Below are 15142 nucleotides of genomic sequence, written 5' to 3'. Positions count from 1 at the left end.
GGATAAACCAGCTAGTTTAATGTGTTGATGGGTGGAATAAATTTCATAAAATGGTAGTAAGCGGTGGAAATGAAGACTGTAACTCATAAACGGATGAAACAGACAACTAATAATGATGGGCTCATTCTCTGAAAAGCTAGCTAATTAGCTTAAATGTTATAGATATAGATATAGATATAGATAACCTAGCATGTTTAATGGTTAAATGGCGGGAAATGTTAAGTATAATGGATAAACAGCTGAAACAGATAGCAAAATAAAAAATAAATAAATAAAAATATTTGAAGCCCTTTAGCTAACTTAAACGTACGTGTTAGCCTAGCTAGTTTAGCAATAATGGTGGAAGGGTGAGTAGTAATGGATAAACTGTTAAAACAGATAATCAGAAATCATTTAAAATCTGAAATAGAAATACTAAACTGGCTACTTTAATGTGTAAATAGTGGAAAAGATAGTATAGTAAATATGATATTAATATAAATGGTTGAAATAGCTAGCTAAAAATAATGGAGAAATGTTAGCAATAGCTAGCTAGTTTAAATGTGATAGAACAATTAGGGTTAAAGGGAATATGATGGTTTGTGCTGATGAAAGGGTGAATAGCGGGGGTGACCATAGCCATCCTGTTATGCATAAAGTTATGGAGTACTGAGAAACATATTTATTTCAGGGATTTGGTTTGTTTGTTTGTTCTAGCCTTAACCTGTCTCTTCATGTCATGCCCTCGTTGCTCCAGCAGAGGGCGCTGTTCATTGCCCAGACAGGGGTGAGGGGGTGGGGTGTTTATTAGACTGTGGCTGTTGGGGCCTGAACAGAGCGGTGCTCTGTGTTCCCGTTGAGGTGGGATCTGTGTGTCAGGACCAGAACACATGAGCCTCAGTCCTCCTCACCGCTCGCCTCACGTACCCCTCCTGCACATGTTTACTCTCCAACGCAGCCCAAACTGTTTGTGAGTGAGGCTCTTTTTTCGCCCCCCAAGCCCTCTTTCCGCCAAATAAACATTGCACCGGAAATTGCAGGGATATCTGGGATTTTTGAGGGGTCCGGTGGAAAGGAGGCGAGGGCTAGAACAAGGCCGCTCTCTGTGACACCTTGGAGGTGAGGGGAGGGCGAAGACGCACGAGTGAGGGGGGATCCAGAGGGGAGGGCGCGACCCTGCCTTGGGTGGCTGCTGGGCACCATCGCTAAAACGTATATCCACTGACAAACAGGTACAGGTGACCCAGTTTCCTTTGACCCCATCGGGAACGACTGCAGTGCGTGCTAAGCCTGACCTCGCTCGTCACCGACGGAGGCGACCCGGGCTAAAGGTCAAGAGGAAATGATACTCCGTGACGCAGAGTGCGCTGCACCGCGTGCCTCGTAACGACTTCTTAGGATGGCTATAACTGCTGCATCTGATCTCCTCTTGTGGCTGTTCATTATGCGTTTCCTGGTCGCACAAGCCTGCAGTTGGGAATACAACATCCATAGACGGTGGTTTCATAACGGCCCCCTGACAAAGCACACATGAATGGCAGGGTGTGTGCTCCTTGCGTACACACAACACTCCCTCCCGTCTTTTGTGTGTGCGCGCTTGTTTTGTCCCAACTCACTTCCCGCCAACCTCGACGTCTTTATTTGATAACAACAACCTGTTGGCACAATGCATAAAGCCTTGTACACCAAGAATATCGTTGATGAACTTGTATTTAATTCAGTTAGTGTGAAACTGAGTTGACCTCTTGCACGTCTTGTGCTGGTCATATTTTAAATAATGACACTCCTCTCTTTCTGTTCCTTCTGTGCACCACGTCTTAATTATAGTCCAGTACTTAAAAGTTGTTGTGCGCCTCATTTCTGCATAAAAATGACTCAAAACATCAGCAGATTTTTCGCACAAGCCCTGAACTCAGACAAATAGAACCTCATCAAAGAGGTGAAACAGAAATATTAAACTTGCGTGTTTGTTTATTCAGGAGATATTACATATCAAATCAGCTTTATTGGCCATGTATATACAGTGCACACAGTTCTTTAGTGTTTTCTTCATTGCTGCATAAAAACCACTAAAAAATCTGTTTTTCACGCAATTCCTGAATCAATCAAACAAATAAAAACAGAAATATTATACTTGTGTGTTTGTTTATTCAGGAAAATTAACCAATATTACATATCTGTGAGGTGCAAATGTACGCGCACCTCTGGGATTAAAGAGGTTAAAGAGGAACTGCTGTTTTTTACAACCTGGGCCTTATTTCTGGCATAAAATACGATCGTTTACTCACCCATGTAACTTTTGTGTAATTTGTATTCCTTTGGGAGACATTTAGATCCGCGTATATCCATATAGTGGGAGTGACTGGGGCACCGAAACGCAGCCTCTAAATAACACATTATCTGCCGCGAAACTCGTCCATTTCACCAATATTTTGTTATGATACACTAGTGCTATTCCCCGTTGAGTCCAGAGTTACCTGTTATCATCACCCCGGGTCTGTAGATTGACCTACAGACCCTGGGTGCTATGGTTCGTCCACAACCTCAGAATCGGAAAAATATTCAGCCATGTTGCAAAAACTAGCAGTAGCAAATTACAGGTAAACAAGCCAACCGTTGCGGGTGCGCACGGCGCTCAGAGATGACATCATCCAGGTCAGAAGACATTATCTGTTTGTCCCGAAGGACTACAAATTGCACAAAAGTTATATGGGTGAGTAAACGATCGTATTTTATGCCAGAAATAAGGTCCAGGTTGTAAAAAACAGTAGTTTCCCTTTAATTTCAATGTCAAACTGTCCATTTGAACTTCTAATCCACTTTAACTCTTCATTTTTTCATTAAACTGTTTCTGAGAAAACACAGAGCAACACACTGTTTACGAGAAGATGGATATCACGTCCCAATGAAAGTGCGGTTTGGAGGCCGCAGGGACAGGAATGTGTTTTGAGGGATGCACGAACACACGCTCACGCACGGGATGACACACCTGACGGCCGGACCAGATGTGTGCATGTGTAACCTCCCTGTCTCCGTTTCCCGGCTCTACTCTTGTACCAATCCATGTTTCGGTGTTTGGGAAGTCAACAGTAGAGTTCCTGTTCTTAGTTTAAAAATAACTTTGGGACCTGAATTCCTTGTCCCCCTCCTCCTCTCATCCTTTCTTACTGGCACCCTTCTAACCGCCCTCCTTGCTTGTTTTTCTTTCCCCCTTTCTTCTGTTTTGGAACAGGCTGTCCGCTCTTTATTTTCTTTTTTCAGCCATCCTGTAACTGTCTATGCCTTGCACACATGAATACATATGTCGTACATAGACATACCAAAAACAAAGGACACATGGTTAATTACAAATCAGTCAAAGAGAGGTATTTTATTCGTTTCTTTTGCTGTTGCAAACTTTCGAAAGAAACAGAGATTTTTTCGGCTTCTGTCAAAGTCCATTTTTTACATTTCCTTTTAATTAAACCAAACATGGCTGAAATAAGAGGACGCAAGTGAAATAAAAGCGCCTTACAAAGTGTTAAGGGCTTAGATTTCCTAGAATGACGCAAATCTTGTCTCGTTATAGTGATCTGATGCCTCGGCAAGCGTTAACTCACGACTTTGCGTTGCAGTGTGTCGAGAACAAGAGGAGTGTCGCGGCAGGTGCGACAGCCAGGAGCTCTCCTGAACAAACACTCCACACCTGTCTTCCTCTCTCCCTCCTCCCCTCGCTTTCTCCCAGACACACACAGAGTTTTCCTCACGGTAAAACCGCCACTCTTCTGCTTGTGACGCAGAATCAGTCGTGAAAAGTGAGCTGCTTTTGTTCTGCTGATCTCAAACTACCACCCTGTCCTTTCCCTTTTTTTTTTTTTCTTACCGCCTAATAATATTTCCCAAGGCTTCGTAAATGTCTCTCCCACACCCTTGTTCTGTCACTTTACCCCATTCCCAATGACAGTGTCTAGTATCTACAAGCCCTAATGAAAAGCTCCTCTTTTGGTGTGTGTTGGAAATTCTGCAGGTTTGTTTATTATGTCTGGAGCAAAGGAAAGGTCAAATTCTCTGATGAGTCAATGAAACTTAATATTAAAGCAACAAAAACACATTTCTCCGTCTGCATGAGCTTGTTTTTGTGAGGTCCTGGTGAATACATGCTTTTTTTTTTTCCTTTCACCATGTCGGGCCTGTTTACAGGGGACTGTTACATCACCTCCGCGCCCTGACAGAGAGAGAGATGGATTATGTGGGAAGAGGATGGAGGTTTGGTGAATTCATAATTTTCCTCTCTGTGTAGAAGCCTGTGTGTGTGAGAGGATGATGTATTTATGATGGAGTGTTGCTGATATGTAAATGTCAGCATGCTTACTGGAGTGGCTCTCAACCTTTTAGCTTTCGAGAATTAGAATTTATGTCTATTCACGATCATTTAATACAGTGCTTTAACATTTCTGCATGAAAACTGTTCAAAACATCAGCGGATTTTCACACAAATCCTGAAAGTAGACAAAAAGAATCCAGTTAAACAAATGAAACAAAAATATTACACTTATTTCTATTTGTTTATTAAGGAAATTGCGCCAATATTACATATCTGTGAGGTCCAAACATGACAGCCAGCAATAACGGCCACTAAACGTTTCAGGTGACCGCTGATCAGTCGTCTGCAGCAGCTTCCTCAGACCGGTACAGAAACACTTCAGGTGTTCGGTTCTGAGGCGTTTCTGAGCTACCGTGTTCAATTATGAGTTGAATTATGGGCTTTAATGAGGTCCTAGTCACAATAATTCAGTTGAGATCGTTTCCAGATTTCTAAATAAAAAGTGTGTGCTTGACTTAAAAAAAATATTGTCAAAGATGAAATCCCAAAACCACAAGGAACAAAACAGAAGCACTAAGCGCAGTTAGGAACAGGCTGGTGCGTTTCTGACACCAAGAACAAAGACAAATGGACAGAATGGGAAGGGAACGCAAAGGCTAAATACTAGAGGGACAATGAGGCACAGGTGAGATACATCATGGCAGGGCCAACAATCAGGTGCAGCAGCCACAAGGGTCGGGAAGTGAAGACATCTGTGACGATAGAGAGTTTAGTAACTTTCACAGCAAAACAGGAAATTCCCCAAAAACACTGAGTTAACCATGACCAGGTGCTACAGAGGTGGGTGTAACAGCACCATCCTATGATGTGCACTGCAGAAGAAGAATAAAGGAAAACTCAACTTTCATGATTTAAGAAGTGACCATTAACTTATACATTTGACCACCATCCTTGAGTCCAAGTGAATCCCCTCAAGTTATTCTTGGGATGTTGTATTAACGAGAATAGGCCAGCTAGATGGACGTCTATGGTTTGATTTAAATGTTTCATACATATGTAATGTTATGCCAATAAACAAAGGTGAGTACAAATTTGTGCAGCAGAGGTTATTTATCTATTATCTCTCACCCTAACCGTCTCATGGCCGCTCACATTTGTTCTGTGACCCTTCGGAGGGTCTAGACCTGTAAGCTGGAAACTACTCCACTTAAACCTGCCTCCATCTTGAGCAGCTACACCTGTAAAATGCTTACTGCATCAGTGTCCAGAATCAGGTGTCAAATCCTAAAGGTTTATTTGGTGTGGTGTAATATTAGGAAACTTTAAATTGAATTACATACGTCAATACTTGTGAGTTTGCTCCCTTTTGTTTTTGACGGTGTCTACACTATTTCTTAGTCTTGTTTGTGTTGTTTCCTCTTTGTGTCTGTATATAAGTTCCCTTTTTGTCTCGTTTTGTCATTTAGTTGAGTTATGATGTTGTTCTGCTAGCTGCATTTTAAGTCTATTTCTATCTAGTTGACCTCTTTCAATGGCCCAGCTTATCTCTTGAGATTGTTTTACAATTATTTTGAACTTTAAGTAAAATAAAAGCCCCTTTTTTCTTCTTTTCTTTTGTGATTTGAGTTTAATTTAAGAAAGAAACATTCTGCTCGTTGTATATATTTGCATCTCCGTGCAGCTTAAGAGTATCACAAGGTATTTTTTAGAGGATCTGCTAAATGTTAATTTGGGAAAACATCAGTTTAGTGTCACTGAATTCAACAACCAGCAATTTATGTAGTTTAATGTCACATCTGAATGTGTGTTTAACATTCATGCATCTCAGATCAGGTAGTTGTAGAGATGGATGGTGGATCGTCCTCACCTCCTCAGTGGGGAGCTGTTTGTGAGGTGAAGCCTGGGTAGACGTCGGGGCTAAAGATGGGAAACATAGATTATCATTCCGTCACTGTTCCCAGCTTTAAGGAAAACCCGCCTGTTCTTGTACTTTATATGTCCAACTCTTGTCTAAAAGTATTTTTATAAAGCAGGGGGGAGGAGGAAAGGAAATTCCTTGCTGTTTTCCATGGCTGCTCCTCGTATTAATGCAGCACAGACCAGCAGCTGAGTATATTTATTTTACTTTTCACAAAGCAGCAGCCGGACAGAGGTATGCGTGTGAAAAGGACTTTAAAGCATCGAAAATATTATTTTCACTCAAACATAAATAAATAAACGCCCCAAAGCCAGGTCCTCTTTGGAATGTAGTAATTCTGAATTTTTATGAATGACTGCATTCATGCTTGGCCACGCCCCCTCTCCCCCTCCAAGCTCTCAAACCTGCGCTCTCTTGTGCGGAGCTCAGAAGCCACGCCCACCACCACCCCTCTTCCCTTTTTGGGAAACCTTGGCTGCGCGCCTGCGTCCTAATTGGCTGAGAGCCGTGTAGAGTGGGCGTGGCCTCCATAAGAAGCACAGGGCTGATATAAAACCAGGGCTCAACCTTTGATCGATGTAAAGTGATGGAGGACATTTGAGGACAATTCTCAGAGTCGGATTTAACCCTTATGGACAAAAGCTATTGTTTCTGGAGGATTTTACATTTTCTGTGATATTTTTTAAACCCACCCCCCACCTCTCCACCACCACCACCTCTTCTATGTGAGTCAGCTGACAGCATGGGGGTACTGCTATTATTTGCTGTCTTGCAGGTGGCGACAGTCGGTTTGGTAAGTTTATTGTCTGTCACTGTTTTGGCTTCATGCATGGGGACTAAAGACTCACGTGAAACAGCAGCTCCAGCGGATTTGAGCCAGTGTGCAGCTTTAATCAGCCAAACTACTGTTAGTGACTGCATGTTAAAAATAACTGGTCTAATTAAATAAATAGTCTCACTACTGAATTATAACATAGCTGCTTTCAGTTGGTTTCCAAAGTGGGGTTTGTGGACCACCGGGGGACATTTCAAGGGTTCCTCAGCAAAGTTTTAGGATAAATTACAATTTAATTAAATTAAGAACTTAATGAAGTAACATTTCACACTGGTTTCTGGTCATTTTGGAACAAGTTTAGTCATTTTACCTACTGGTTATGGACAGTTTGCACCCACCGGCCACTTCATTAGGTACACTAGTGAAAAGCAATGCATTGTAATGTAAGAGTCTTGAACTAATTCTTCCTTCGTGACTGTTGAAGCTGCGTAATTGAACTGCATGATCATTCTGAGGATGCAGTTTGTGGTGCAGTTAAACTGGATTGAATTAAACACAAAGGTGAGTTATTGCTGTTATTTAGCCTAGCCCACTGACAAATAACAAGGTTGTCAAAATAATAGTAACAATTCGACAGCACTGCAAAACCACGGCCTCCAAAATGAAAACACAGTTGCTTCAACAGCTCTCTCGGTTATTTTAAACAAATGCTGAAAACCATGACCTTCACAAAGATAAGGTTTAGTGTCTATATTAGAATTTTCTCCAGTGTACCTAATAAACTGGCAAGTGAGTGTATTTCTTCATTACATCTTATACGGGGGCATTTATGACTTAATTATGTGGTGACAAAGATAAAATGTATGACCAAAAACATAAACACAGAAGCTTTAACATGTCTCACCCTGTTCCTAATGAATTGGCAAGTGTGTGTACAATAGTGCGTCATATTCTACAAGGTCAGTTTCGTAGAATTATGGAGCAAGCAATTAAAGTTGGAAGATAAATAAGGGCGGTGATGCCTCCTTATCCTCAGTTTATCTCCATTTATTAAAAGATAAAGGATAAATGGTTCCTGAGTGGGGAACATTTCCGTCTGTCAAGGGTCTTTGTGAGTGTTTTAGGCCTCTGTCCTACTGTAGGTCTAAAATTGCGGCCACAGTAATATTATCCAAGAGTTATACGGTGATAAAAATACACCTAAGGTCAATATGAACTCTCTGCACGCTATAAATAGCTGCAGGAATACATCTGGTAAGGAAATGTTGCAAGCGTAACGATATATATTTATTATATCTCGTGCTAAAAATGTAAAGTCATTGTTTAAAATATCAAACCAGAACCTGGACTGGGTTTAGAGAGCGGCAGACCGGCGGCTCGTTGTGATCTTAATACCTGTTGGGAGTTGTCGGAGTGTGCTTTGGGACTTATCGGGGAAACAAAAGATGTAGGAGCAGTGAGGTGGGGGACGAGGGATGGGCTCAGAGAACATCCCTTTTATCCCCGAATGCCAAACGGAAGGCGACAGAGGGTTACAGATACCCCTGTGGCAGTTTGGGACAGTGCTGAGCATTCAGGCGATGTTTTAGCCACACACACACTTTAAGGAATTTCTCTGATCTGGTAACATGAGTCAAACGATTTGTCCTGGCTGGTTCCACATTGTGACTTGCACTTCTTTACTGTAGCAGGTTAATCACGTTAACTCTGTGCTTTCCGGGCAGGTCACCGCTGACTGTCCAGTGGTGTGCGAGTGTCCGGCAGGGCCCCCATCCTGTCCCCCGGGGGTAAGTTCGGTTCCCGACGGCTGCGGCTGCTGCAAGGTGTGTGCCGCCCAGCTCAATCAAGACTGCCACGAGGGACGGCCCTGTGACCACCATAAAGGACTGGAGTGCAATTATGGCAATGACGTGGGTCGCACCCATGGCATCTGTAGGGGTAGGTGCCAAAAGAGGTGGCAGGACGGCTGAATCGGAGAACGAGGGGGGAGTTTTTTGGGTTTAGATTGGGCACAGCTCGGGGTTGAGCGAGGGAATGTGTAACTTCAGGGTGGGGAATCTGGCTTCTGAAGCAGGCGGCTGGGGTTTCTCTTTGATAGGGGCTTGAGGTTTGAAGCCAGTGCCACGTTTCAAAAAACAGAGCACCTTCATGAGCTGCGACTGAAACCGGGCCAAGTCCGGGATTTATATAAGTACTTCAGTGTGTACACAAACAGCCCCCGTGAAACACACAAACACGCACGCACGGTGCACAGTGGTATTTTTATATGTGTGTTTATTTGGGGGTGTTTCTGTGTAGAGGGGGGTAACCGGGGTGTTGTATGGGGAGTCCCGCTGAGGGAGTGAAGGGGAAGGACATTGTAAACAAGTTCCCTTCTGGTCTAAGAATAGGGCTTGCTTCATAAATGTGAAGATAGTGTGTCTCTCCCTCTCACCTCTTATCACCATGTATATTATTAAATGCAAATCATCCTCTTTTTGTGCTTGAGTATATTTTTTTGTCTAATTTCTTCCTCTCAGCAAAGGCAGATGGACGCTCCTGCGAATACAACGGGCGGATATATCAAAACGGCGAGAACTTCCGTGCTGGCTGCAAGCACCAGTGCACCTGCATCGACGGAGCAGTAGGTTGTGTGCCCCTTTGCCCCAGCCACGTGCCCCTGGCGTCCCCTTCCTGCCCCTCCCCGCAGCTGGTCAAGGTCCCAGGCCAGTGCTGCCTCAGCATCGACTGCCACAAGGGAACCGCCGTCTTGCCCCCGTCGCAGCATCGACCCCAAATTCCGGCGTACCCACCTTACCCCTTCGTTCCCTACCCGGCCTACCCCTTCCCGAAACCATACCCTAAACCTTACAGGAAGTTGTACCCTTACAAACCCAAAAAGGACAAGGACACCCTGGGTAATGAACTGGTGGAGGTGGGGCGCAAGTGGGAAAAGCACCGTGGAAACAAGCACCTGGCCGGTAAGACAGGGTGCCGCCGAGTCGCCTCAGAGTGCCGTCTGTTTCCTCCACGCAGTAAAGCATCATGTTTATGTTTTAGTCGTTTTAGCCCGCCGACGCACAAACGGCCTCACTGTTAGCCCTCTCCTCTGCATCCATGCATGTGTGTTAGCGTTTATGTGAGGCTTGTTTTCCACTGGCTCCTTGCACACCAGAGGTGCTCTCTCTCTCACACTGCCCTCACACAGCACATACCTCTGTCACCCAGCTTTCCCCTCGCTGTAATCACCCTCTCTATGCGTCAGTGTTGCCTGTTCACTGAATAAGGCCAGTGTGCTTTGCATCTCCGCACCTCTGCTTTTCCCTCTTACTCCCAACGTCCACTTTTCTCCCAATTTGACTTTCTGCTAATCTCTGTCTGTGGCGCTCCATGTTCACGGACTGTCCATTGTCCCTCATGTGTCTTCTCTTTCGTCTCCCTTAGCCTGGAGGCAGGTGGGAGATGAGTGCATGGTTCAGACCACTTCCTGGTCCCAGTGTTCTCGGAGCTGCGGGATGGGCGTTTCCTCTCGTGTTACCAATGACAATGCTCGGTGTAAGCTGATCAAGGAGACACGTCTGTGCAACATTCGGCCCTGCAGCTCCATGGCCATCCCCGTTAAGGTGAGGAATGTGTTTGGAGCTTTTAAGATTCTTATAAAGGGATATATTGCCTCCTCTAATGGCCTACAAACACGCAGTCCAGGCACCAGGCTAAATAGATTCAGGAAAGACTTGATCTCAAGGGAACAGATTGGTATTAATATCGTGGCATGTATGCAGCCCCCACCCCTGAATTTCTATGTAGTTGAAGCCCCTTTCTGATCCTTTATGTCTATTCACAGTCCTGTTGCCGTGTGGAAAATACACACAAAAGAACAAAGAAACATCCTGGTGGAGAGTCAGATGATAAGACAGATACCACTTTTATATCTGTGCACACAAATGAAGCACCAGTTGCTTAGCTTAGCCTAGCACAGAGACTGAAAGAGCCTGTAAAATCCTCACACATGGCAGATTTTCTTCATATACTTCTGTAACTTCAGTAACTCTTCCCTCGTTTGACGGGCTCTGGTTTGGAGCTCTGACCCGACAACACTGCGGCTAACAGCTGCACTGAGCGAAATGCGCTATGCGATTTGAAAAGCACTTGATTCGCCCACTCTGTTCCTCTCTCACATTTCATACACAACACTCTCAGAAACATTTTGCCTCGCGCCTTAAGCCACTCATGAGGCTGATGGGTTGTTATGCACCTGTTTCACCGTGCTCTCCCAATGTTTGCAGAGCAGCCGTGGGCGTTAATGCGCATCAGTGTCAATCCTTAACTATTGTTGGCATGCCACTCGCTGTGGCACTCATCTGCTGTTCTGACCTTTATTTTGGTTGTGCCAGTTTCTGTGCTTAGCTGCATTCATTTTGTTTTTCATGCCCCGGACGATGGTGCTTGATGTTGCCGTTTCGGGATTGCAGCTCTGATTCCAAACAAATGGGATCGTGATCCTTTAAAGCTTTCACTGGAAAGCAGTTTTAAGCCTGCTCCACATTATGTGTGGTATAGTGTAGGCACCCATGCCAAAGAAAAGATTTTCTAGGGATCACCCAGTCTGTTCAGCAACTATTGGACAGGTTGCCACATAAAGCTGCACAAATATTCATGTTCTCCAGAGGGTAAATCCAACTGACTTTTGTGGTTTTGAGTGAAAATGTGGATTGTTTTGCCTTGAATTTGGTACACCCATTCATGCCCACCTTGGGGTAAATTGTAAGACCTTTGATGATCAGGTGACTTTTCTTAGCCTGGAAGCCAGACAAACAAATCTTTTGTGGCGGAAAGTTGGTCTGGAACCCCTTTGGGAAAGATCTGCACTGCATCTCCACTGATTGAACGAGCTTTATGCAGTGGTGGACAGAAGAGTAACAGTCATCTGTGCGCCATGGATTTGTACTGTTTGGTATTTCTTTATCTGCATTGGTGGAAACATGACCCATAATGAAATCCCAATGCAATCAAGGTCAGGCTAGACTTTTCTAGCACCATCATTGGGCCAAAATTTAACTTTGTACAATACTTAGTGTTATTTCTGGAGGTTTGCATATTGTATATTATGTTAGCAAGTCAATCTTCATCTATCTAAAGCCCTTATGAGCCCTTATAAAACCATATGAAGCTGCTTCTATGGCTGTAGATTCTTGCTAAACTCCTTTCACTGGAAAACTGAATACGCTCTTTCTTCTTTCTCCATCCACAGAAAGGAAGGAAATGCTCCCGTACCCATAAAGCCCCAGAGCCCCATCGTCTGTCCTACGCTGGCTGCAGGAGCACCCGCCTGTACAGGCCCAACTACTGTGGAGTATGTAGGGACGGGCGTTGCTGCTCGCCTCGCCGCACTCGCACAGCCAACGTGAGCTTTGCCTGCCCCGACGGCGAACGCTTCAACAGATCTGTGATGTTTATCCAGTCCTGCAAGTGCAGCGATGAGTGCAACCATCTCAACGAGGCGGCGATGCCTCCTCAGCGGTGGCTCTACGGTGACACACACAAGTTCAAGGACTAGTGGTATTATGGCCCTGCCCCACCTACATTCCTTCATAAAAACAGACATTAACTCCCCTCTAGCAATACCCCTAATAGAATAGCTGTCCTTAGTGTATCTATGAGTAGACGCAAGCGAGGTGCACATGTCAAAACATCTTCTCTGGAAGATTATTTGGGGGAGGAATGGGGAGAAGAAGAATGAATCAGATGGGCGTTACCTCCAACTTCAACAAAGTGACCAGGCCCTGCTTTAGTGTAGATAAAAGGTTGTTTCTGGCCGTGGTCAGACTTCAAACTGCGACTAAAATTTTGTGTAAAACATGGATGCCACCGGCCAACATGTTGCTGCCACGCTTCAAATGTTCCCTGAACTCTGGGACTTTTACTGGGAATAATGGAGCAAGGAGGTGAGACACACAGACACACAAGCATAATTATTTCTGGCGTTATGCTTGTTCTCTTTTGTTGATGATGTGGATTTACGTCACAGTTGCTGAGCTTTCTACTAGCTTATAGAAGGCGGGTCTGACTTTGCTATAGAGCCAAATATGATGCAGCTGGAATCAAATGTCTGCGCACTCCAACATGTGAGTATTGATAAACCAAATGAAGACTCGGCAGGAAAGACTGGGATGGCAGAAGATGGAGGAGCATCTCAGATGTTCTGACAGGAATGGGGTTTGTGTCTTTGTATGGTATTTATTCACTGGTATTTATTGAGACAGACATGACGACACAGTGGCCTGCCATCAGGAGAGGCGGCCCTGCTATGTTTGGAGCATCAGTGTGTCTGAACAAGACTAAACAGCTGAGAGCTGTCAGTCACAAGAGGGAGAGGAGGACTCCCACATATCCGGGACTTTAACCCGGGGTCAGAAAACCATATCTAATGATGGATGATACAGGAGGAGAGGAGGTATGTACTGGCAAAAGACAAGAGTCGAACCTGATAGGTCGAGGATTTGTGTGCTTTAGCGGGGAATATGTCAAAGGTTGTTTACACAGCTGTACTCATCCTCTGCCTTGCCTCCACAAGAAACCGAGACATTTAGCAAGCGCCAGAGGAACAAGCCTGGAATTCTGGCGTCAAGAAGTCAACCGCCTAATTCTGTGCAAATTACAATCCTGACTCTGAAGGGCAGCGAGAGAAAATCAACCACTCTCTGGTTTGCTGTAAAAATAAATTCTGAAAACTGTGCGTGCGGAGGTAAACATGTAATTTGTGACTTGCGGGTAGAACCGCTCTGGTGTCTAATGTGGCCTGTAATCGAGGGCCACGGCATCATAGGGCCTGTTCAGACCTTGCATTAGTGAAACAAAACAATAACTCACGAATTTTCATGGTTAAGTGGTGCGTGATTCTGAGAAATTCTGTCGAAGAGCTTCATGTTCCTGCAAATGACCGGGCTAAGGCTGCGTATCAGGACAGATTTGAAGCAGGGGTTCTGCAGTATTCTCCAATGTCTGTGTCTGAAACCCTCTATTAAGACTGAAGAGCCCAAGTATCTTCAAAAAAAGATACTTGGCTAGAAGTCTGCACCTTACAACAGCCTTGATTCATGATCTAATCTTGTATGTCATGTGAATATATCGTAGGTCTTGTGCCATAAATTTAAACATTTTTGCATTTTTTTTAACCTCTACAATAAGTCTTCTTAGCTAAAAAGTCTCTGCTGCCCCAAAATCTTTAATTTTTTTTGTGATAAAGGTGTTTTTTGGTGTCATTGCTATGTGCCCATGTAGATGCTGTGGTTTTCGTACTGTATGTCTAGTTTTAAGGGACACTATAGAGCAGCTATGTACAGATGCATTGTTAACTTCTCCGTAGTTGTATCTGCTGTATAAGGGCCAATCATTATTCTTAAAATGAGTCGATGTATAGTTTAGCACTGAACGAGGCGGTGTTCAGATCCTATATGAGCATTAAGTGCCAATTTGAAAGCATGATGATTGTATGACTTGTAGTGTACATTAATATCATCTGTAATATTCTGTCATGCTTTTGAGGATATAAGATGAAAAAAGAAAGACTCACAGGGGCTAAAAAAAAAACTTCTCTTGGAAGCTGGTTATCTAACAGACAAGTGGTTATAGATTTGTTCATTATTTTACATTTTGAATAAAGTCATTTTCACTCCTACTCTGTGTTGAACTTTTGTAGAGACTCAGTTCTGCAAAACCATGAGCAAACATCTCATTTAAAACAAACAAAAATGGTGTTTTGAGGTGAATGCTAATAAAGCAGTTAGCTCTGTGATGCTTTGAGCTAATTTAGCTTTGAAATTTAGCTAAATGCTACCATCTTGCTTGGATAAACTTTGCTAACATTTCCTTAAAAAATAAGCTTAGCACTTCAATAAGCTATATAGCTAAATGCTAACCTCTCATCAAGAATTTAACATCATCCTCATTGGTAATGCTTTGAGCTAAAGGCTAACACTGTGAGATAAACGTTAGCACCACATTACTAATTTAGCTTTGTGGTGCTTTTAACTTAATGCTAACGTCCCATTATGCATTTAGCTCTGCAGTGGTTTCAGGTAAATGTGAAAATGTAATTTATATCAAGTCCTTTGAGATTAATGCTAATCTTTCATTTAGTATTTAGCTCAATGGTGCTTTGAGATAAATGCCAACATCCAATTTGGTA

General features: G+C 43.7%; 1 protein-coding gene across 1 annotated transcript; it reads left to right on the top strand.

Moving 5' to 3' along the window:
* The first annotated feature begins 6802 nt into the window (after window positions 1–6802).
* Window positions 6803–14753, top strand: LOC311506406 (CCN family member 1). The gene is made up of 5 exons (XM_084570356.1): window positions 6803–6993; window positions 8700–8913; window positions 9495–9935; window positions 10399–10577; window positions 12206–14753. Exons 1-5 carry the CDS (start codon window positions 6943–6945, stop codon window positions 12509–12511), a joined length of 1191 nt encoding a protein of 396 aa, XP_084426482.1. The 5' UTR covers window positions 6803–6942; the 3' UTR covers window positions 12512–14753.
* Window positions 14754–15142: the final 389 nt, after the last annotated feature.

The sequence above is a fragment of the Chelon labrosus genome, assembly GCF_963514085.1.
Source record: "Chelon labrosus genome assembly, chromosome: 21".
NCBI lineage: Eukaryota > Metazoa > Chordata > Actinopteri > Mugiliformes > Mugilidae > Chelon > Chelon labrosus.
This window is presented reverse-complemented; position numbering and strand designations above follow the sequence as displayed.